At 45.9% G+C, this 23,366-nt stretch overlaps 1 protein-coding gene across 4 annotated transcripts in view; it reads left to right on the top strand.

Annotated features, from left to right (window-relative positions):
* The window catches only part of LOC120644165, a 53,269-nt gene that overhangs the window by 4,013 nt on the left and 25,890 nt on the right, over positions 1 to 23,366 (top strand). For 3 of the 4 annotated variants that reach the window (XM_039920740.1, XM_039920738.1, XM_039920739.1), the window contains 3 exons: positions 15,290 to 15,301; positions 15,396 to 15,460; positions 15,576 to 15,633. The exons of the other annotated variant lie outside the window; for it this stretch is intronic. In XM_039920740.1, the coding sequence (XP_039776674.1) occupies positions 15,290 to 15,301; positions 15,396 to 15,460; positions 15,576 to 15,633 (135 nt within the window). The remainder of the gene's footprint in view (positions 1 to 15,289; positions 15,302 to 15,395; positions 15,461 to 15,575; positions 15,634 to 23,366) is intronic. 4 annotated transcript variants of the gene reach the window in all.

Here is a 23,366-nt window from a genome sequence, read left to right on the forward strand (position 1 = left end):
TTACATTTGCACTTACGGTATGCACGATAAGGACTTATTTTGGAAAAATCTAATAAACATTTCTTTTGGTTAGTAACCCATAATTTAGCATCACACACACCAAAATTACTATTAAAAAAGAAATTCAATATCCTTCACATTAAGTTTTATGTCAGGAAAGAAAATAAGTACAATATTTACAACACACATTTTCTGATTTTGATACAACACAGTTAATAGAAAATAAGTCCTTCAGCACGAAGTCTTCAAAATCTGGAAGTCAAGATGTGTTGCGATTATTATTTTCAAAATTGGGCATAGGAAAATCCAAAATGAATGTTATAAAACTCTGGTTTCATCGTCGTAATAGGACAACGGAAATAATAATTTCACACATTTTATATGGAAACATAGCCTATTTTTTTTCATATTTGGAGCTGATCTCCCATAAAGGTCGTACTACGATGTAACTAATTAGATCCAACACGGAAGGCACAGCCCATCATTGGTTAAAAGCTTTCAACAATACAATCCCCGTGAACAACAAAATTAACAGCGCAACATATTTGTGGTAAAATACTACCCATCCATACAATCAAACAACATCCAACATAGTCCTCACCATTTTCGATAAACCAACCAATGACATGAAACAACTTACAAACATTACAGACTTCTGCAGGTGGGGGGGGGGGGGGGGTTTGCGAAAGCATAGAAAGCTTCCTGGCCATGGCAGATAAGCTCCTGGCGGCTGTTATTGCTAGAGTTCCAGAGGCGCAGGGACTCCATTGGGGTGGGGGAAAGGAAGAGTAGGATGAGGGGGTCCCGCAGATGTGCTCACCTACGGCAGGAAGATGCAGGCCAATAGAAATCGGCACGGCGGCGGTCAGCTTCGAGCTGCTCCATGGCAGTCGCGCTGCACCGGCGGGGAGCCGATAGGGACCAGCTGTTGACACAGAACCGCACCCAACACACTCGAATGCGCTAGAACGCGTGAACGATCGTCAAAACGATCAACACCAGCGAAGTTCTGGGCAGGCCGGTCTGACCAGTGCCGCCGACCGGTCTGACCGGTGTGTGCAGAACTTCGCAGAAACCTAGAACAGCGAGCTCGGGAGGGACCCCGTGGAAGCTTGTGAACGTAGGGTTGCTCTGAGGTCGGCAGGCCACTCAGAACGTCGTCAAACGCCATCGAGACGAGAGAAGTGTTGATGACCAAAATTGGTACCAGGCTAGGCCAACCGGTCTGACCGATCACCCCAGGCGGTCTGACCGATCAGTGACGCTGTAGCCGATCCGGCAGGAGCCGACCGGTCTGATCGGTGGGTCCGACTGGTCTCACCGGTCCAAGCAGAGTCCGAGTACAACTAGACATTTTCATAGATTTAGATCTTGTAATAGGATTTCTTGCGGGGCAAGTCCACCCACCCTATAAATATAAAGGGCCACGGCCGATTGAGACATCCAATCGATCAAAAACACAACAATACATTACTTTTCTATCTTTTTATTGCCTTTTTGTTTATCTCCAAACCCTAGCTCTTCCAATCTCTCATCTGTTGTTCTTTCTTCATCTCCGCGACGTCTGAAGGCATTTTAGGTGGCCTGGCGATCCTAGAACAACCCTACGTGCGCCTGCCCTGACGGGGCCCCTCCCAGGCGAGCGTTCGTCGGACTTCGCCGTCTCACCCCAGTGACCGGTCTGACCTGTTCCTCTGACCGGTCTGACCACCCTACGCAGGAGGTGCTGCATCGAGCTCCTCCTCGCGCCACGCAACTGTGCGCGATCGTGTGTTGGCCCCGAATAGGCGCCAATATATTTTGGCGACTCCGCCGGGGAAGAAAGATCTTGGTTAACAAAAACCGATCTAACCTACCTCAAGAAGATGGGATCAACTGCCGACATCGACAAAGACAACATCATCCCGACAACGGAGGAGCATCTTCCTGAAGATGTTCACCTACTGCTGGAGGAGCGCAAGAAGAAGCGCGATGAAGAAGATCTGAAAGCAGCGCTTGCAAGCATCAAGGTTGATCGACGTGGCAAGGTCACTAAGATCAAGGAGATCGACTTCACTTCTACCTCTACGGATGCACATGAGGTAACACCCCCTGTAAGTGCAACATCTACTAGTGTTACCATGGAGCAAGTTAAAAATTTGTTCGCTGAGCGAGATGTGCGATTAGTTGATGTAATTACTAAAAAGATGATGATATTAGCCGGTAAACAACCAGTAATTGATGACACTTCGCCTGTTTCTACTGTTGAATCTACTGAAATCTTTGTCTCTCAACCATCGGTAACTTTACCGGCGAGTCAACCGCCGTATGGAATGCCGATGAATTACTTCAGTGGTCAAACAGTAACGCCGACAAATGCGTTGGTGGCTCAGCAAACATATTTAGATCCGCTTACAAGCATCCATGGTTCGGCTAACTTTTGCCGAACGTATGAGTTGGAAAATTCTACGCCGCCATATTTTGCTCATACTTATAACATGCCATCTGTGCCTCCCAGAAACATCATGCCACATATCGGTCCTATCACAGATGAGATGTTTGACCGATACGTGTAGCGATGGCAACACAGGCAGCAACCGGTCAGACCGACCCCATCAACCAGTCAGACCGGTTCACCTCAACTGGTCAGGCCGGTCGTATCGACCGGTCAGACCGGTTCCCCCGGTCACGCAACATCATACTAGCAGACCATGTCTACCTCCACACAGCCAAACTCATCAATTAATCTTGAGAAATTTCTTGCTGAATGTAAGAATGATTTGGCTAAGATAATCAAAGAAAGTCTTGGGGTAGATGTTAAAGGCAAAACTTTATCTTACCAAAAGCCATATCCTATGTCTTTTGATACGGTTACATATCCTGCTGGTTTTAGATTGCCTGAATTTGTGAAGTTTAATGGAGATGATAGTAAAAGCACCTTCGAGCATGTTAGCCAATATCTTGCACAATTAGGAGAAGCTAGTTCTATAAACGAATTGAAAGTTCGTTTGTTTTCTTTATCTTTAACCGGAACAACTTTCTCTTAGTTTAGTTCTTTGGCTCCTAACTCCATTACTTCATGGAACAATTAGGGCAAAAGTTTCACGATCACTTCTTTTCCGGAAGTTATGAGCTTAAATTGTCCCATTTGACATCGGTTAAGCAAATGCGCGATGAATCTGTTAATGATTATATTAGAAGATTCTGTGATACAAAAAACCGATGCAATAATGTGAATCTTGCTGAAAAAGATCTAGCGGATTTAGCTTTTAACAGCTAGAGATCTCACATTAAAGGGAAGTTAGAGGGCAGTGACTTTTTTGCGGTTAACCAAGTGCATCAAAGAGCTTTGGCTGCAGAAAGCCGAAGCAAAGAGTTGCAAGAAAGTCATAGACATCATCGTCCAAATACTCATGCTCTTGAGTATCATTCGGATTCTTCAGACGATGAGTCTAAAGATGTTTACGCTGCTAAATTTGTGTGGTCGCCCAATGATAAACCAAGTACTTGTGCTGCTTTAAAGCCGATTCCTAAAAATCGGCATGATGAGGTTAAATACACTTTTGATGTGTCAAAGTGTGATAGAATCTTTGATGAGTTAGCAAGGCTTGGGAAGATTAAGTTCTCCCATACTATTCCACCGGTAGATGAGTTGAAAAGGCGTGCTTATTGTAAATTACATAATACTTTTTCTCATGCTACCAATGATTGTAATGTTCTTCGTAGACAAATAGAATCGGCCATAAATGAAAGACGATTAGTTATATCTGCAATGCAAGTTGACCAAAATCCTTTTCCAATGCATGCACATGTGCTTGAATTGAAGAATCCCAAAGTTTTAATTCGGCCAAGTCAAGCCGAATCTACTAATTGTAAGAATGTAATCATTGGAGAAGAGAGACATGAGAGAAAGGTGATGCAGAGCAAGACTCCTCGAGCTGCAACAAAGACATCAATACTCGGGGGGCAAGGCCAAGGAAAAAAGACCGGCAGCAATCTGACCGGTCAGACCGGTTCATCGAGCGGTTTGACCGGTCAATCAGGCGGTCTGTCCGGTGTCCAAACCGGTCTGACCGGTGTGTCCAGTAAATCTGGAAATTCCTCCATGGTTGGAACTAGAATAAGGCCGAGCTTCAAAGAGCTCCTGGCCAAATATGAGAAGGAGGGAGCTGTTCAGAAGCAGAAGGAATGGCTAGATGAAGCCAAAGGTACCAAATCAACGTCAACATCTAGTGAGCAATCGGATTCTCGCCTACATCAAGGTAATTGTGTTGTTACGCCAAATTCTAAGCCAATTGCTCTATGATTCTGGTCATATCCTTGTTATTATACACCTTTGGATTATAATAGGATGTATATGCAACCATATTATATTCAATATCCTTCTATATATCCAAATTGTATTACACAAAGACCGATAAGAAATAATCTGGTCGAAAAAGACCTTAATTGCAGCGAGGAGGGTGAGAAGGACGTGAGGCAAAGTTCAAAGTACTTACAGCCGAGGTGGTGTCCCTCAGGCTTATCTCACACTCAAAAGAGAACGTTGCAACGTTTGCGCAATCAAGAAAAGATGGAGCAACAAGTGGAGGTCGAGTCAACAAAGCTGGTAGCCATGAGAAAAGTTTGGAGGCCAAAGTAAATTGTTTCATCATCAACTTGAATAAACGCAAGACATGGCCGATGCATTATTGATCATTGCCCTCAGACAATTTTGGTCAAGAGGAGTGCTCTTTGGCACGCAAGCTTTGCCAAAGAACAAGGGGACAAATGTTGACGACCAAAATTGGCACCAGGCTTGGACAACCGGTCTGACCGATCACCCCATGCAGTCTGACCGATCTGTGACGGTGTAGCTGATCCGGCAGGAGCCGACCGGTCTGACTGGTGGGTCCGACCGGTCTGACCAGTCCAAGCAGAGTCCGAGTACAACTAGAGATTTTCATAGATTTAGATCTTGTAACAGGATTTCTTGCGGGGCAAGTCCATCCACCCAATAAATATAAGGGGCCACTGCCGATTGAGACATCCAATCAATCAAAAACACAACAATACATTACTTTTCTATCTTTTTATTGCCTTTTTGTTTATCTCCAAACCCTAGCTCTTCCAACCTCCCATCTGCTATTCTTCCTTCGTCTCTGCGACGTCTGAAGGCGTTCTAGGTGGCCTGCCGATCCTTCTTCGACACACTCTCTGACTCTCTCCAGATTCGGACCAAGTCCGCAAAGGAAACCTCTATAGTCACTACAAAAATGGAACTGCAGTCCTCGGATCAAAAAGAGGGGCAGTAATTTTTGGAAGATAAAGAACTACCGTTCCAGCAAGGTCTTCCACTCAAAGAAGGCAACATCAACTCGAAAATTCACGGCCACAGTCGCGAAATTTTCATGGCTTTTCTTTTGGATCCCACAAGCCAAAAAAGTGATTCTATGGCACTAGAAGACTTGGATGAATTCCTCTCCGAACCGGAGATATCTGAAGCAGCAGCAGCTAGCCACGAAATTCCTCCGCCGGGAATCACAGTCACCATCCATCTAGACAACAACCCGAAGATGATTCTCAAGACAGAGCATCATCAACAACTCGGCGACTCATTTGACTACTCCAATAGCGACTTACACAATGTTATCAACATTGGCCGCAACACGAAAACAATCATCATCAACAAAAAGGAAGATCAGGAGGAAGTCGAATCCTACAGTCCGACATCTAATTATCGGATACCTGATATCTACGGGTACAATCCACGAAAATGACGTTGCTAAAAGGCAGCACCTCCTTCCCAACCAAAGCAGTCGAGATCGACTATACTCACCAGAAAATCCATTCAAAATGCTTCTTGCACCCCAAAGGAAAGCACTCGAGTTTCTAGTGCAGCACCCTTCGCAAAGCACTCGGAGCACCTCCAACTTCTGCCAACAAAGACAACAAAGAAGAGAGCCAACACGAGCAATATCATGTCTAACAAATGAAGAGTCAAATGTGCCAGTTACGTAAGGGAGTCATCTATTGGGCTTACCCCCGGTCTTATACCCAATAAAGGCTAGGTTGGGTTCGCCCGAGCTCTGACTCGAGTCATCTATTGGGCTTACCCCGGTCTTATACCCAATAAAGGCTAGGATGGGTTCGCCCGAACTCTGATTTAGCATCAAAACTGCTCGTACTGGCAACCGAGTCATCTATTGGGCTTACCCCCGGTCTTAAACCCAATAAAGGCTAGGATGGATTTGCCCGAGCTTTGACTCAGCATCAAAACTACTCGTGCCGGCAACCGAGTCATCTATTGGGCCTACCCCCGGTCTTACACCCAATAAAGACTAGGATGGGTTCGCCCAAGCTCTGACTCAGCTCCCTACCTGTGTTGGCAGAAGACATATACTCAAGTCCACCCCGGGTCTTACACCCAATAAAAGCCAAGATGGATCCACCCGAGTAAAATTCCAATTTAAAGAATTCGAGTGCTTCAAAACTGGATGAAAGAGCAGAGTTCGTCGCCGGAGACATGAGCTCCCCCCTCCCAAGGGGTTACTTCTTCAGGAGTCGATACTCCATCAGTTACTCCGAATACCAACCTTTCCTTGTTAAGTTAAGGTCAAAGGCATGGCGAATCGGGTTGCTGGGGCTAGGGGACATGAGCCTCACGGCCCGAGAGACAAGTTCTCTACCTTCTTCAGGACTCGATACTCCATCAGTTACTCTGAATACAAACCTTTCTTTGTTAAGTTAAGGTCAAAGGCATGGCGAATCGGGTAGCTGGGACTAGGGGACATGAGCTTCACGGCCCAAGAGACAAGTTCTCTACCATCTTCAGGAGTAAAACCTAGAGACATGAGCTCCCCCTCCACAGGGGCGGTTACTCCATCGACTACCTCGAATACCAACTTTCTTTGTTTACTCAAAGTCAAAGGCACGGCGAATCGAGTAGTCGGGGTCTGCGGTCCTAGAGACAAGTTCTCTACTTTTTCGTCCATGAGGCGACAAATTGTCGACTACTACGGTACTTGATGGGGCAAGCTCCCTATTTCCCAAGAGGAACTTTTCGTCCATGAGGCGACAAATTATCGACGACTACGGTACTCGATGGGGCAAGCTCCCTATTTCCCAACAGGAACTTTTTGTCCATGAGGCGACAAATTATCGACTACTATGGTACTTGATGGGGCAAGCTCCCTATTTCCCAAGAGGAACTATTTGTCCATGAGGTGACAAATTATTGACTACTACGGTACTTGATCTTCGGATGGGACAAACTCCCTATCTCCCAAGAAGAATTTATTCATCCATGAGACGACAAATTATCGACTCCTCCGGTACTCGATCTCTGGATGGGACAAGCTTCCTATTTCCCAAGAGGAACTATTCGTCCATGAGGCGACAAATTATCGACTACTCCGGTACTCGATCTCTGGATGGGACAAGCTCCCTATTTCCCAAAAGGAACTATTCGTCCATGAGGCGACAAATTATCGACTACTACGGTACTCGATCTTAGGATGGGACAAGATCCCTATCTCCCAAGAAAAATCTATTCGTCCACGAGACAACAAATTATCGACTACTCCGGTACTCGATCTCTGGATAGGACAAGCTCCCTATCTTCATCTATAAGACGACAATTGATCGACTACTTCAGTACCCGATCGTCGAATGGAACAACTTCCCTATCTCCAAGAGGGACTTAGTCGTCCACAAGACAAAAACTCATCGACTACCACAGTATTCGACCTACGAAGAACCAGAATCTCCATCTACCAAGACGGAATCATCATCCAAAGCAGAGAATAGTCGACTACTACAGTACTCGAACAATCTCTCCATTTCCTACAAATGAACTACTCGTCCACGAGACGACAAGCCAGTCGATTACTACGGTACTCGAAGAAACAAATCAAGACAGCCAATATCAAAGGCAACCAGCCAATCGGCCGTCAAAAGAAAAAAGTACTATACATCAAAATGTTAAAAGTACACAAGCGGACTCACACCCACGCAAAAGCCAAGAGGATATTACAACAACTGTTCAAGACTCTGGCGCCGGCTCCAAGCCGCTAATAACCTTATCAGCGATGGGCTTCATCTCCGCGACATATTCAGGGAATTTCTCCTCCGAACAGCCAACGACAACCCCATCACCAATAAGGGACAAGTTCGCAGAAGGAAGAAAGGATTTGACTAATCCTAAAGCGTGGGCCAAGTACTCTCTAGTGGTATCAGATAAAAAGCTACTAAGTCTCTGAGGGGCTTCACGAAGACGCTCCAGCAGACTCTTCCCAGCAGCCTCCTCGTCCTCCACCATGTCAACGACTACTTTGGCTGCCACCTCAAGATCAGCCAACTGTTGGGAGAGCTCCCTGATCTGCTTCATATCACTGACCATCTGTTTGTCAGCATTTGGTTTGATCTTCATCAGCTTCTCCACAGCATCTGCGTGACGATACATAATATTGGTCAGATCAGTCACCTCATTATCCTTTCGCGACAACAAGCTTTTAAGCTCTGTCAAAGCAAGGAAAACATCAGAACAGAAGAAAACTACTCGAAGGACACAAAAGAAGGAAAAGAATACCTTTTCTTCTCCTTGGTAGCAGCCTTGGCCTTCTCCTACAGCTTGGAAGCCTTATCCTTCAGAGCAGAATTGTCCTGCTCCAAAGTTTCCACCCGGGCCTCCAGAAGCTTGACCTTTTCCGACTGCTCCCAAGAAGACTTCTATAGAGCAGCCATCTTCTCAAGCTGCAACATCTGGTCAGCCGTCAACTGGAGATCCTCCCTGGTCAGCCGAAGAAACTCGGCCTGCTTAGTGACTTGTTTGGCCAGACCCTGCCAACAAAACACGACTAAGACAAAGTACTCGACAACTCAACAAAAGTACCCGAGTACAAGAAGTCACGAATGATAAGAGCAGAATGGCAGCCCAAGATCCCCTGGGCAACAGCGGTCGACTCCCCGACCGCTTTCTCCACCTCCTGCCGTGGTGTCTCCAGCGGCACCAAATCGACATTGGCAACAGCCAAAGGACTCTTCGACCGATTCTCGCTCTGTTTGTCTGGAAAATACAAAGACATCAGGGAAGGCTCGACGAAGAAACCAGTCGACCGTACCTCAAAAAGACACTCACCAGCGCTTGCAGCAGGAGACTTCTTGTCCGTCTCCTCAGCCACCAGAGTCTCTGCCGTGCCAGCAGCAGAATCAACCACCCGATCGCCCTCCTTCAGCGGGCTGGGAGGTAAATGGGCAATGCTCTTAAGGGAATAAAAAATTCCCTTCTCCAACTCATCAATCCCAAGAGCATCTGGATTGCTACAAAAGCAAGAAGTACTCAAACCTCAATCGCAGTATCAAAAAGAACAAATGCAAGCAATCGACCAAAAACCACACTTACTTAGAGGAGTGTTTTAGCACAAATTTCTTCGGTTTGACAAACTTCGGGACCACGCTCTGTCCCGAAGCACTCTGCCCCTTAGCAGAGCCACTGCCACCAGACTCAGTCGGTGCAGCAAGAGCTGAGTCGACAGGGCTCACGATAGGGCCCACCGCCTGCCTCTTGGAAGAAGGAGGCCTGAGAAAAAGAAAAGGCATCAGGAGAAGGCAACAACTCAAAAGGGTACCAAGCCATACTCACATGTCACTACTACCAGTAGAGGCGGCGCTCCGCTTCCGAGTTCTCACAGACTCGACGGCCGGCTCATTTGCCGCCCGCTCCTGGACATCCGACGCCGTCCGACTTGCTGAAGGACCTGCAAACAAGATTCAACTATGATAAAACAAGGATGCAAAGGCAATTTCAATTCAGAATGTAAGGCAAAAGAAGCTAGATGCACACTTGAGTTAGTATGCGCCAAGGGCACATCTTCAGGCAGTGGATGCCTACTCTGATAATTTTCGGGACTAATCCGCATGAAAGATATCGAATCAACTCGACTACTCGACAAAAAGTACTTGAACTACACTTCAGTGGACTACTCGAAACAGTACCTCCCGAGGATGCCTGACAGCACTGAAAGTCCCAGCAACATTGGCCGTCCTTAGCACGTTCTTCAGTAGTTCCAACACCCGATCCTTCAGATCATCCTCAGAAATCTTGGTTCGGGTATAACGGGAAGGATCCGCCTCTCCCATGTACTGAAAGCCCAAACTGGCCCGCCGCTGCAGCGGCTGGATCCTGCGCATCGACCAATGCGCAATCACAGAAGCACCGCAAATCTGGTGGTCTGCCTTGAACCTCTCAATCTCTCCGAGAAGAAAGCTAACCTGGTCCCCCCCGCTCCCCTTGGAATTCCAATTCGACTTCTTCACAGGGGTCCCAGGAGTACGAAGAGGAAGGGAAGAATAAAGATTCCTAATATAAAACCACATTGATTTCCAGTCGATGACCTTGTCACTTAACTCGTAGGGGATATACTTGGGCTTCCTCCCTTGTCGAAATTGCAACTCGGCCCCCCCAACTACATCCACCTTGGATTCGTTGGGATGAGGTTTCAGATGAAAGAAGTACAAAAACAAATCGAAGTGGGGCTCGATCCCTAGAAAGGCTTCACACAAGTGGACAAAGATAGAGATGTGAAGGATGGAATTAGGGGTCAAGTGATGCACTTGAACCCCCCAGTAGTGAAGGAGGCCACGGAAGAAATCAGAAACAGGAAAACCGAGGCCCCAAAGAAAATGAGGAAGGAAAACAACAGATTCGTTTCCTCCATCATAAGGAAAAGACTCCCCCAAGGATCCACGCCAATGGATCACGCTTCGAGGTTGAAGAAGATGACTCTCAACAAGATTCAAAAGATGGGAGTCGGCACACTTACTCGACTTCCACCCTTGGACCTCCGCCTCACCAACGGCAGCCTGATCCACCTTCCCCTTCGAAGCAGATCTCTTCGGCGCCATTAGAATGAGTCTCTCTCACCTCACGCTCAGGGGCTAGCGGTGGCTAGTTTCTCACAACACTCGAGAGCGAAAGCAGATTAGTTTTGCAGTGGCGGAGAAAAAAGAGGAAGCGTGCTAACCCTAGATTTACTGGAACGGTTAAATAAATAGAGATAGGGGCAGTACGGTAAAAAACAAAAAGCTCAAAGAGAGCGAACCAAGTTCTCAGAGTTACTTCAGCCACCAACTTCAGGATCAGCTCCAAAGGAAATCTAGTTACAAGGATTACATCCCAATATAAGAAAATACACAGACCTCAACGGTTTCACCACACGAACTCAACTACAAGGAAGACAGCCCAAGCGCCGATACAAAGATATAAAGCTTGTTACTCCCAAAAGGGAGTAATCTAGATACATTCAAGGAGGAAAAGGCTTGTTGTAAGAAGATATAGATGGATCCAGAACATCGCAAATCCTCTTCTTGCATCTGTTCTTCTCCTAGATATGTTTTGCAACAAAAACCATGCCATCTCTCCAGAAGCCATCGTGGGGGAGACAACCACAATTCCCACCCGAAAAGGCTTATGATATGGCTTCCACCAGCTCTCTATCAAGACAACCAGGATGGCGGCAATGTGAAGAGCAAAGGTGGCGGCCTGAGAGAAAACAAGTGTTTGTGCTGCTTGCAAACACTCATCTAGCACCTACAAGGACAAATCGAGTACTCCCATCAGGAGGTCGAGTACTGTCCATTGAAGAACTACACTTGGAACCCATGGCTACATCTGCGAGAATGAAGATCCAAACTCAGCAGACCCCGCTTAAATAGAGGAAGCAGCAGAGCCACGGCTCAGCCCATGTCATCCAAGAAGCAGGAAGGTTCACGGGCGAAACAAAAAAGATTCTACAACAGTACTCGCCACGTGAACCCACGGGCAAATAGTACACCGCAATGTCACCTTTTGAAAAGATTCGCTGCAGCTCTGATGAGCTCAGAAAGATTGCAGAGGACATGATATTATCAACTGGACCCTTAACCCCAAATCATGGATTCGAACTCAAGGCTCGGGGGCTGCAGGATATGTGTCATAAATGGCAACTTTTTCGAAAAAGTTCCAAACTTCGGATAGAAGATCAAAGAACCCAAAAGACCGAGTTGATCCTCAGCCCGATTCATCAAATCAAACTAAGGCTCGAGGGCTACTCCATATGGAGCGCAAGTACATCGCGCGCCATATTTACAGATTCGGGGCTTGAGCACCTCATAGCCTCAATGCAGCCGAAGAAGCCCTCAGAAGACTAATATTGATGGACTTCGAAGATGGACGTCTTGCTCCAGAAGCACTCGAAGCGCTCAATTACGCAGATGAAAGTCCAGGTGCTTTCGAAGTAACCGACGAACATCTTCATAAGTGCTCAATGCCGGCAGGATTCGACTACGAAGAGCTCGGGGGCTTGTCGGACCTGGGACACCGGGACTACCCACGGCGGAGAACATTCTAGAGTAGGGAGTAGTACATGGTTATGCCCTATCTCTTTTTGTATCTACCCGAATAGGAGTAGAACTAGTCGACGGTCTCGGGAACTAGCCGAACCCCTCGGACTAGAATCCTAATAGAATTCGACTAGGATTTCCATGTAACCCTGCTCCCCCGGATCATATAATGGCGAGCAGGGACCCCTCCAAAATATGGAACAATACCAGAGGGAATACAAACCACCGCACATGACATAGGGTATTACGCTCCGGCGGTCTAAACCTGTCTAAATCTTTGTGTTCATTGCACCATCGCGTTCTGATCTCGGCGAGTCCCTACTCATAACCACTCTCCTCGGGATACCCCTCGGAGAACCCGACGGTAAAACAACGACAGGGTCCCTCCTGGGCGAGCGTTCAGCCGTCTCACCCCGGCGACCGGTCTAACCGGTCCCTCTGACCGTTCTGACTGCCCTACGCAGGAGGTGCTGCATCGAGCTCCTCCTCGCACCGCACGACCGTGCGCGATAGTGTGTTGGCCCCGAATAGCCATCAACAAGAAGAAAGCAATTAGAGTTTGGAAAAGGCTAGGGTTTGAGAGACAAAAAGCAATGCGATATTTTGATTGATTCCATTGGGAATAATCTCAATCAACCTTAGCCTTCATTTATATAGGCCGGAGAAGACGTAGCCCTTCACGAGTCGATTTACAAAAGGAAATCTATCTCTAAATCTAAATCTACTTGGATTACAGACTCAGACCAGTTTGACTGGTCGGCCCGACCGGTCAGACCGGTCAGCCTCTGCAGGTGCCAATTTTGGCTGTCAACACCAGCCAAATGGGTTCAGTTCGAAGTGGGGAAGCAATGGTGATGCTAGATTACACCGGGGGTGTCGATGCGTCCGAATCGGCAGAGGCATCGCTGGTCGCATGTAGGCATCATGGCCATGCGCTCCACGAAGACGTGAGCCGCACCCCCTCATTGGCATCGGAGGCCAGGTTCTGTGGCTGCCGTGGACCTGCCGTTCATGGCCAACCCCATGGACATGGAGTTCGGCTGTGAAACCATGCTGTCGTATTCATACGCGGGGACTATGCGTGCCCTGTTCCCGTTTGCGATCCACGGATGCGGTGGCGGCACAATCGAAGGCTGCGATGTGCTCGACTTCACCTAGATGGCGCATGCACTCCAGATGATGAGCGTCATAGAGGCCGCCGCCAGGGCCGTGGGCTCGCGCGGGGAGACACTGCCGCTGGCATCCACGGTCGGGGCTACGCTATGGCTCAGGCTGGCACAAGGCGGGGAAGCGTGGCGTCGAGCATGGTAAGTGTACGCGGGCGAGCGGTGGCAGTGAAAAATAAATGAGTTTTGAGCGGAAACATCCTCTTACTCACAAATTCTATGGATCTACCCCTCCTTTCACCCCTCCACCCTGATTGGTGGGTCCAGCGTGAGGGGTACGGTAGATTCGATGTGGGTGACAAACATTTTCAATTGTTTTCAGTCTCTATAATATAGATAGATAGATAGTTTGTCACTTCAAAAATTATTAAATACTATATATATATATAGTGTTATAGTGTTTTGCAATTATTGTATATCAGTGCACACTCTAACAAGTACTCCCTCCATAGTCCATACGCAAAAAGAAAGTCATTTTGGACAAAGTTTGGGTCAAATAATGGGAATATAAATCATGACTAACTTTTAAATTGTTGAGTTTCAAAATACGAAAACCATATTAATAGATTTGTCTTTTAAAAATACTTTCATAAAAATATAAATTTATCACTATGTGATAAATAATTTTATAAAAATAAGAGTTATGATTTGGAGACCGTGCCGCTGTCCAAAATGACTTTCTTTTTTGAGTATGGAGAGGGAGTATAAGATTAGCCTTTGATGGTACCCACACGTGTCACCTATTGCTATAGTCCTTGTGAGCACACTATACCACAACCCTAAATGGCGACATCCTAGGTTTTTGCAAAATTCGCTTTGGCAGCCTACGGTTTGTAGTATAGAGTTTTACCAACTACGCCTATAAGTCGGTGTAAGTAGCATCAGTATTTACTATTGCTTTTTTAAAGATATTTTTCCAAACGACTATCCTAATAAAGGAACACTAACGGACGGAAGGCACCTGTTTTCCTACTCAGAGTTTGTTGATATTATTGCCGATAGACTGCCATAAGGTATAGATTTCTTTACGGACCAACAACCCAACATGCATATGGTTTGTTACATTAATAGTGGTTAGTATGTGCTGGATCTAACATTAAAAAATTACTATACTGTAAATGTTCAAATAATCACTATGACATGAGTAATCATATGAACGATGCATGCATGCATTCATTCATATATATGAGCAAGTGCATCAAAAAGTAACATTTGTACAATCTACCAGTTTTGAGCTTATTTGACCAACATCTCACAATTCACCATAAGAACCAAGCTAGACATGTCTTGTTCGGCTTGAACGCAGATTAGATTTGTCACTGCTCCATCGCCTCGATCACTGCCGCTTCAAAATGAGCATCACCGCTTTTTTTTTTTTGGGTGGGGAGGGGGGGCGTGGTGTGTGGAGGCGTTGGATTTAACTCGACGGTGATGGGGGATGAGGATAGCAGGGGGTGGGAGGGGAGGAGGGGAGGGATGATGGGACATGACAGCGTCGGGAAAGAGGAGAGGGTCGGTGTGGAGAGGAGGAGGGGAGGGACGGCAGCAGGGAGGAGGGGAGTGGAAGCAGGAACGATGGGAAGGAGGAGGATACCGAAGGCTCCTAGATTCTTTGGTCCACCCAAATATACCAATAGCCATTGAACCTAGGGGTGGACTGATAGTATGTTTTCTAATAGTGTATATTGACTTTTCATATCCATCGTTTCCTCTTACATGTCAACTTCAACTCTTAATTTGATGGCGTGGTATATATATAAACTGTGGACCATCATGTCATCAAGTCCGAAATCAAGGTACGTGATTTCCATTGTGCTATTGCCTTGGTTTTGTTGTATATCCATGCCATATTTCACACATATCATGCCTTTCTTTTTACCACTGGACCAGATCGTACCCCTGGAATGGTCTAGTTATAATTGGGCTTCCATTGACGTGCATCCAACGGAGCCATGGTGAGAGAACAGTTGTTGTTCTACAAGGCAAAATATAACTTTGATATGTGTTTACTATTTCGCTCCTAACAACAGAGTGAAGCTAAGATTTGGATTGATCTCGATGATACTGTAGGATTCTGTTGGTCCGTAGGGACAGCTCAACTATCATCGTCTGGGACTATAACACGCAGGCAAGCGACTGCTCTCAGTAATTTGTACTATGCACATTATGTAATCTGATTCATAAATCATAAATGCATTGTTCGAACACGGTAGTCAATAAGAGGCACTCACGTGGGTGGAATTTGTTTAGGGGTCTCAGTGGTAGAACCAACAAATTAACAGTACTTTGGATAGGCTAAGCGACCATGATGTTTTTATACCTAACTGGACTATCCGGGTTCAAAACGTATAGTTTTCCGTACATAAGTGAACTGGTTCGGGTTCGAACCGATGTATATATACCAGCTTACGGTAAAAGAGTCAGAGCTCAGAATCTTATTCCAACCCTGAGATTAAAAATTGGAGCAAGGTCCATTCTCATCGCTCCGATTCTTTCTAGGTTACTGTGGGAGCCCAATGTAGTTCAGCTTGGTTTCTTTGAATTTGAAGTACAAATTTTGGTTTGCGCATTTCTTATTTTGCAAACTTTGTTTCTCCATAAATTGTGAATTAATGTTTTGTTAATATATACTTCATCTAAAAATATGGGTTTGTTTAGCACTCATATTTTGTCCTACAAAGAGTGTTCTTTAGTTTTTAGTGAGATCCATTAAAACTTGTATAGAGAAGCACATGATGTCAATCGAATGAAGTAGCTGCTACTTTTCTAATTTCAATGATATGCATTGATTAAGCTAAAGAACCGAATAAATATATGGGTTTCAATCACAACCACTAAAGCAATTAGGGGCAATGGGATCATTTCTCACAATTAGTAACGAGTTTGAGATTTTCTAAAAAGATGTGTACTACTCCCTCCATCCTAAAAACAGTGGCGGACCCAGGATTTGAATTTAGGGTATGCCTAGTTAAAACTTCAAAATACAAAATGGTATAATTCAGTATACAATTAGGTAACATAACTATAAGAGTTTTCAAATAATAAGGATAGTAAAGGAAATCAACAAGTAAAGAAAAGATTGCTCAAATTTTGGGTAGTCCTAGGCCTATATGGCCTACCCACTGGATCCGCCACTGCCTAAAAATAAGTCAGTTTAGGAATTCTATGAAAAATTAACAAGATGGTAAACTGACATTACTTGCACCTATTTATTAACAATATTTCCACAATTGATTGTTGCATGTACGTGCACATACTCATTGACAGCCAAAATTGGCACCTGCAGAGGCCGTCCGGTCAGACCGGTCTGGTCTATACAGTCCGAGTAGAATTAGAGTTTTTGTAAAGGGTCCTTTTGTAATCCTACTCGTGAAGGGGTACGTCTTCCTCGGCCTATAATTGAAGGCTAAGGCTGATTGAGGTTATTCCCAATCGAATCAATCAAAAAATCGCATTACTTTTTATCTCTCAAACCCTAGCCTTTTCCAAACCCTAATTGCTTTCTTCTCTCGTCTCGACGGCATTTGACGACATTCTGAGTGGCCTGCCAACTTCAGAACAACCCTAGCTTTACGAGCTCTGACAGGGTCCCTCCCGAGCTCGCTGTTTTAGGTTTTCAGCGAGGCCCTGCCTGCACCGGTCAGACCGGTCGGCGGTACCGGTCAGACCGGTCTGCCCAGGGTTTCGTGGGTGTTGATCGTTTTGACGATCGTGCGCGCATTCGAGTGTGTTTGGCACAATTTGGTGTCAACACACTTTTTGGCGACTCCGCTGGGGAACAGATTAATCTGGTTTTAAAACCAATCTAATCCAAATCTCCAAGAAGATGGGCTCTCATGGGGAAATCAGCACCGACAACGTCATCAAGGCAACCATGGAGGAGCTCACCGAAGACGAGCGCCGGGCCTACCTCATCGGTGAAGAACACCTGATGGAGCAACTCCTTCAAGGCTTCAAGAAGGAGCATGGAGGCCTCTTCAAGAGGATCGGGGAGTTCATGATGCCATCTTTCAAGCTGAACAACAACAAGGTTGAGGTACTCCGAACGATCCCTCTGAGTTAGTTAAGAAAATGTCTCTCATGGTCGATAAGAAAATATCTGATGCGCAAGTAGCAGCGGGTGAGACTTTTGTGGGTATTAATGATGAAATAGCGGCGTTGAAAAAAGGCAAAAGTGTCGAGGATGGCACTTATTCTCCAGATCCAAATTCGGCCAGTGCATCTGCTAGCTCCGATCAGTTCTATGGCATGCCAACTAACTCGTTTCCAGGGCAGACACTGCCGCCCTCATCTGTCTACTCACAATCGGTCAGACCGGTCCAAGGCAATCAGACCGGTCATATGACCGGTAAGACTGGTGCGATGGTGCAGAGTCCACCACCCCCTACGCCACTCGCAACTATCCATAGTTCAAAGACGATATGGTCGGGGTGCTTAAGACTAAACTTGGGATTGATATGGGTAGTTCGCGTCTTTATCAAAAGCCGTATCCTCCTGAGTTTGATTTTGTTTCATATCCTGCTGGTTGGCGTATTCCCGAGTTTGTTAAATTTAATAGTGATGATTCTCGCACGACTTGGGAACATGTTAGCCAATATATTTTGCAATTGGGAGAAGCGGGTCTTAATGATGCTTTATATGCTCGCTGATTTTCTTTGTCATTGACCGGGACCACTTTCTCTTGGTTTTCTTCGCTTGCTCCGAGTTCAATTTTGAATTGGAATCAATTAGAGCGCAAATTTCATGATCATTTCTTTAGCAGTGAAACCGAAGCTAGATTGTTGGATTTAACATTGGTTAAGCAAAATCGAGATGAATCGGTTTTAGATTATTTCCAAAGGTTTAAAGCCATGAAAAACCGATGTTTTAATTTGTCGCTTTCTGAAAAAGACTTAGCAGATTTAGCTTACAACGGTTTGCGTTCTTACTTGAAAGAGAAACTTGAGGGCTTTGATTTTATTACGATTAATCATTTTCAAATGCGAGCCATTGGTTTAAAGTTCAAGTTTAAGAATGTAAAAGATTCTTATAAACCTCATCGGTCCAACACGAATGTTGTTGAAAATGATTCGGATTGTTCGGACGATTTGGAAAAAGGAGTGTATGCCGCCGAGTTTGTTTGGCCATCAAAGGACAAACCATCTACATGTCCTTCGCTTAAGCCGATTCAAAAGAATCGGCAGAATCAGATAAAGTTCACTTTTGATGTTTCTAAATGTGATAGAATTTTTGATGAATTACTTAAACATGGAAACATTCGTTTATCTCATGCTATACCGTCGCCGGAGGAACTAAAGAGGCATGCATATTGTAAGTGGCATAATTCTTTCTCTCATGCAACTAATGATTGTAATGTTTTCCGTCGATAGATCCAATCGACTGTAGATGAAAGACGATTGGTACTTTCTGAGATGCAAGTAGACAAGACTCCCTTCCTTGTTCGCACTTTGGAGCTGAACAATCCAAAAGTTCTCCTTGAGCCGGAACAAGCCGAAGAGGCTAAAGGGAAGAATGTGGTGATTGGTGATCCAAGGCCGATGAATGCTAATGACAAGATTTTGGCTAGAGAAGTTGTTGTGCAGAAAACCCCTGATGGAAAATCAACACTGAAGATCACTGTTAATGCTCCCAAGCCCGGGGGGCAAGATGGTTCTGCCAGTCAGCCTGCTAACCAGGCGCGACCGGTCAGACCTGTGTCATCAACCGGTCAGACCGGGTCCAGCAACCGGTCAAACCGGTCCAGAGTTCAGCCCCAGACTTTCAAACCGAAGCGTCCGGACGAGGGAACTTGGAAGACGAACATGCCAAAGGTGCAGGGAAGAATTGTAAATCAAGGACCTACCTTTAGGCAGCTGTTGAACAAATATGCGAAGGCCGTTCAACGAGATCGGCCATTAAAAAAGAGACCATGCTCACCACCGCGTCAAGGCAATGCTTCACCTCCAAGGAGAGAATTCAGCAGGCGCAGAGGTGATTTTCCTCAGTTCCCTCCGCAACAAGTATATACTATGCTATGGGCTCCACCGGCGTCAAATGCAATTAATCCGGTGTGGGAGCATGAGGGAATTTGGCTTCAGTGCTTTCCAATGCCATATCCACTGCCATATCAAAGGGAGGTTGGATCCAGGATGCCAGTACATGACTGACTGGGGCGACGCCAATCTGGTCCAGCACCGCAGTCCCGACTGGTCCCCTATGACCGGTCAGACCAGTTTCAGCAGAGACCGGCACAGTCTTTTCTTCCGCAGATGGAGTATCGCGTGAAGGGAAAGAAGTTAGAAGTGCAACTGAATGCTGACTCAGAGAAGCCTAAAGCCGATGCTGTAGTTCAGATCGGCGAAATCAAGGTGGTTGTACAAGACAAACGTAAAGAGCCGATGGTGTTTGGCAAATCGGCTACTCCTCCTGCTCAAGAACCTTTTACGACCAATAATCATGAGGCCAGCAGCAGCAAGGCAGCGGACAAGTACCATTAACCCCGTTGGTATCCAGAGGGGTTGACACATACTCAGAAGAGGAAGTTGCAGCACCTTCACAATAAAGAGAAGAGGGAGCAGGAAGCAGAAAAGATGAGGGATGAACACTTCAACAATTACAGGCCCATGGTCCCTCAAGGCAAAGTGTGGCAGGTCAAGCCAGTTGACTAGCCAGTAGTGCGACCGGTCGAATCGTCCCCGGTGACCAGTCAGACCGGTACACCCGACCGGTCCGACCGCTCTGAGCAACCGGTCAGACCGGTCGAGTCCAGTGCAGAGAGTGTCACACCCTGAAATTTTTAAATTTCAGGATGTGATTAAAATTAAAAAAAATAAATAAACAATTTTCTCATAGTTTTAAAAATTTTCCAACATTTATTTTTCTTTACAGGGAATTTAGTATAAAAAAATAAAAAAATATATGATTGTCTTTTAAATTAACTGGGGTTGTTTGGTTTGTTTTGCATTCATGTCGCAATGCATTATTTTATGGTTTGTGGTTCAATTTGAATTCAAATTCCTTGAGTTTGAAATTGAATTGAATTTGTTTGTTTGGTTTTGAGAAAAGAAAAAAAAAATTCGTTTTCGGCCCAAGATCTCAGCTCGGCCCTTTTTCCTTTTTTCTTTCCCGTGGCCCAACCTCCCTCCCCCCCAGTCTCGCGCGCGCGCCGGCCCATCCGCGCCTTCCCCTCCTGTGTCGCCGACAGGCGGGTCCCGCCCGTCGGGCCCGTCCTCTTCCCCGCGACGAGTGGACTATCGCAGAGTCCGGTCGCAGTGCGCCCCTCGTCGCTCCTTCCTTCTTGGCCCACACGCCAAGGCTCGGTCCCCGCCCCTATATAAGCACCGCACCCCCTCTCCGAATCCCCTCGAGTCGGTACCGCCGCCTCCGCGCGAAACCCTAGCCGCGCCGTCCCCTTTGGAGCCGCCGAGCTCGGGCTCGACGCTGACCCGCCGCCCCGCCGCCTCTCCTCGACGAGTTCGACGCCCAGAAGCTCCGCGAGGTAGAGGGGACGCTCTCCGACCCATCCTTTCTCCCTACACCTCTCTCTCTAATCCGCGCGGCCTCGCCGGAATCAGTGCGCCGCCGCTCGCCGTCGTAAGCTCGCTGTGGCCGCCTATGCCCCGTGCGAACCCCGCAGACGGGTTCGTCGTCTCCCCAGCTAGCTCCCAGGCCATAACCCAAGCCGAACCCAGCTCCGGACCGCCGTTTGGGTGAAGTCCGGCGAGCTCGCCGCCGCCCGCCACCGCGAAAGTCGCCGCCGGCGTCACAGCGTCGCCGTCAACCCGCCCCATCGAACCCGAGCCGTCTAGATCAGATCCAACGGCCCCGATTAGATCTAACCTGAGGTCAACAGATCCAATACCGGTCAACCCTTGGCCTTTTTGCAAAAGAGACCCTCGGTTTTATGCAAATCAACCCGCGGTCCATGCTAGGTGAAAAGAATTTACAAACCAGTCCTTTCTTTTATGGTTTAATCCCTCTGCTTTTCCAAAATAGAACCCGCAGTCCGGCTTAGGTGTTTTTACATGCTAGCCCTTGAAGTCTATGGTTAATTAGGTTTTAACCCCTGGTTTCTTCTGATCTAGCCCCTGGAAGTTCAAAACTCTCTCAAACAAGTCCCTGGTGCCTTGTTTTAGCCATAACTTCTTCGTTTTAACTCCGTTTTCATCGATTCTCGCGCTCACGTGATCCTTTCAATGTGTGCGATAGCTTTATAACCTTTTTGTCCTCTGTGAGCATAGTTTTCTGTGTCTTGCAAATCTTTTCTGTTAGTCCTTAACTTTTTAGTTAATCGCGACTAAATCCCTGAAGCATCGTTTATCCCATAGAATCGCCGTTTTAGCTCCATTTTCTGTATTTCTTGCGCTCTCGTAACCGTAGAAGCGAGCCCTATCCTTTAGTACGCTCTTTTAAAGCTTTTCTTTGTTTTGGTGTATTGTTCTTAGATGTATCTTTTTGATTGTTTTGTATGGTTGCTCGTTGATTGCTCTGAGTAGAAGGATCGTTGTTTGAAGCTTGAAGAATCAAGAATTCCAATTGAGCACGAACTGAAGAGCAGTGAAGAGCAGTAAGAGTAGCTTTTCATTTGTGAAAGTCAAGTGACCCTAACCATCTTTCTGTCTATGCTTATTTACAAGAGTATTATGATGATTTAATTGGAACATGGAGAACCACAGTACTATATGGCTCTGGTCTTGGCTAAGTAATTAGATGAACTATATGTTGTGTTGGGGTTGTTCCGCTTGGTGATTATGAGTTTGTGTTGTGGAGCGGGTGAAGGAAGCTGCGTCTTTTGAGGGACCGCACGGCAGGGACCAACACATACATATAGGAATTCTTTGTAAAGGCCTCGTAGCGTCCCTATGCAATCACACCTCGGAAGTGTGGTATTGTGCCTGATCAGCACATATGCGTGGTTGGGTTCAAAGTTCTTCGGAACTTTTACGCGAATTGTGGTGAAAGTGTACAACCTCTGCAGAGTTAAAACTAACCGGTTAGCTGTGCTCACGGTCAAGAGTGGCTTGGACCCTCACATGATTAATAAACTTAAAGATGGATTTAAATCATTTTCTGGTTATTTCTTGTGGCCTTGCTGAGTACCAACCATAAGTGTACTCACCCTTGCTTACTGCTGCTCAGAACGAGAAGGTGTATAAAGATTTCTGAAGATGTTGTTGAGTTCTAGGCGTACGCAACCCCCCAGTCGATTGCCTGTGAAGTTTGGAGCCTTCATTTCCAGGATAAGCTGTATAACTCTGATAGTCTTTTAATTGTTTTATTTACTCTTTTACGTGATACCGTTACTGATTATTCACTTATGATGTCTCTATATGTATGAAACTTGATCATGGCATACATATAGTTATGCATTCGGTTTTGTCCTTAAAACCGGGTGTGACAGAAGTGGTATCAGAGCCGTATCGACTGTAGGACGTAAGCCTAGGTAGCAATGGTCATTTTGTAAGGTTTCTTTTGATATAAAATCCATTCATACTTATTCCTTGACCCCCCTCCATTGAATATTCTCTCTCCTTAACTATTTTCTTCCCTCAGTCAGCATTGATAACTCACCTTTCTCGTCTGACCCCTTCTCATTTGCACCTTATTATTTCGCAAATGGTAGACCCTCAATTCTGGTCGGTCTAATTTCCCCTTCTGGATCACTCCTTGATTTTAATCCTCCTTGATGTATGATTATACAAATTCCATCCTTGAATTTCTTTTAACTTATCCTTCTTGAGCCTATTTTCTTTTAATTTGTTTACAATGTGCTCAGTTTTCACATTGTGCCTCTTCTTTCCAAAATAATAATAATAATAATAATAATAATAACAATACTGCTCTGGAATCATCCCTTGATTTTTTTTGATTCCAAAGTATCTT

Source organism: Panicum virgatum, chromosome 8K (genome assembly GCF_016808335.1).
Source record: "Panicum virgatum strain AP13 chromosome 8K, P.virgatum_v5, whole genome shotgun sequence".
Taxonomy (NCBI): domain Eukaryota; kingdom Viridiplantae; phylum Streptophyta; class Magnoliopsida; order Poales; family Poaceae; genus Panicum; species Panicum virgatum.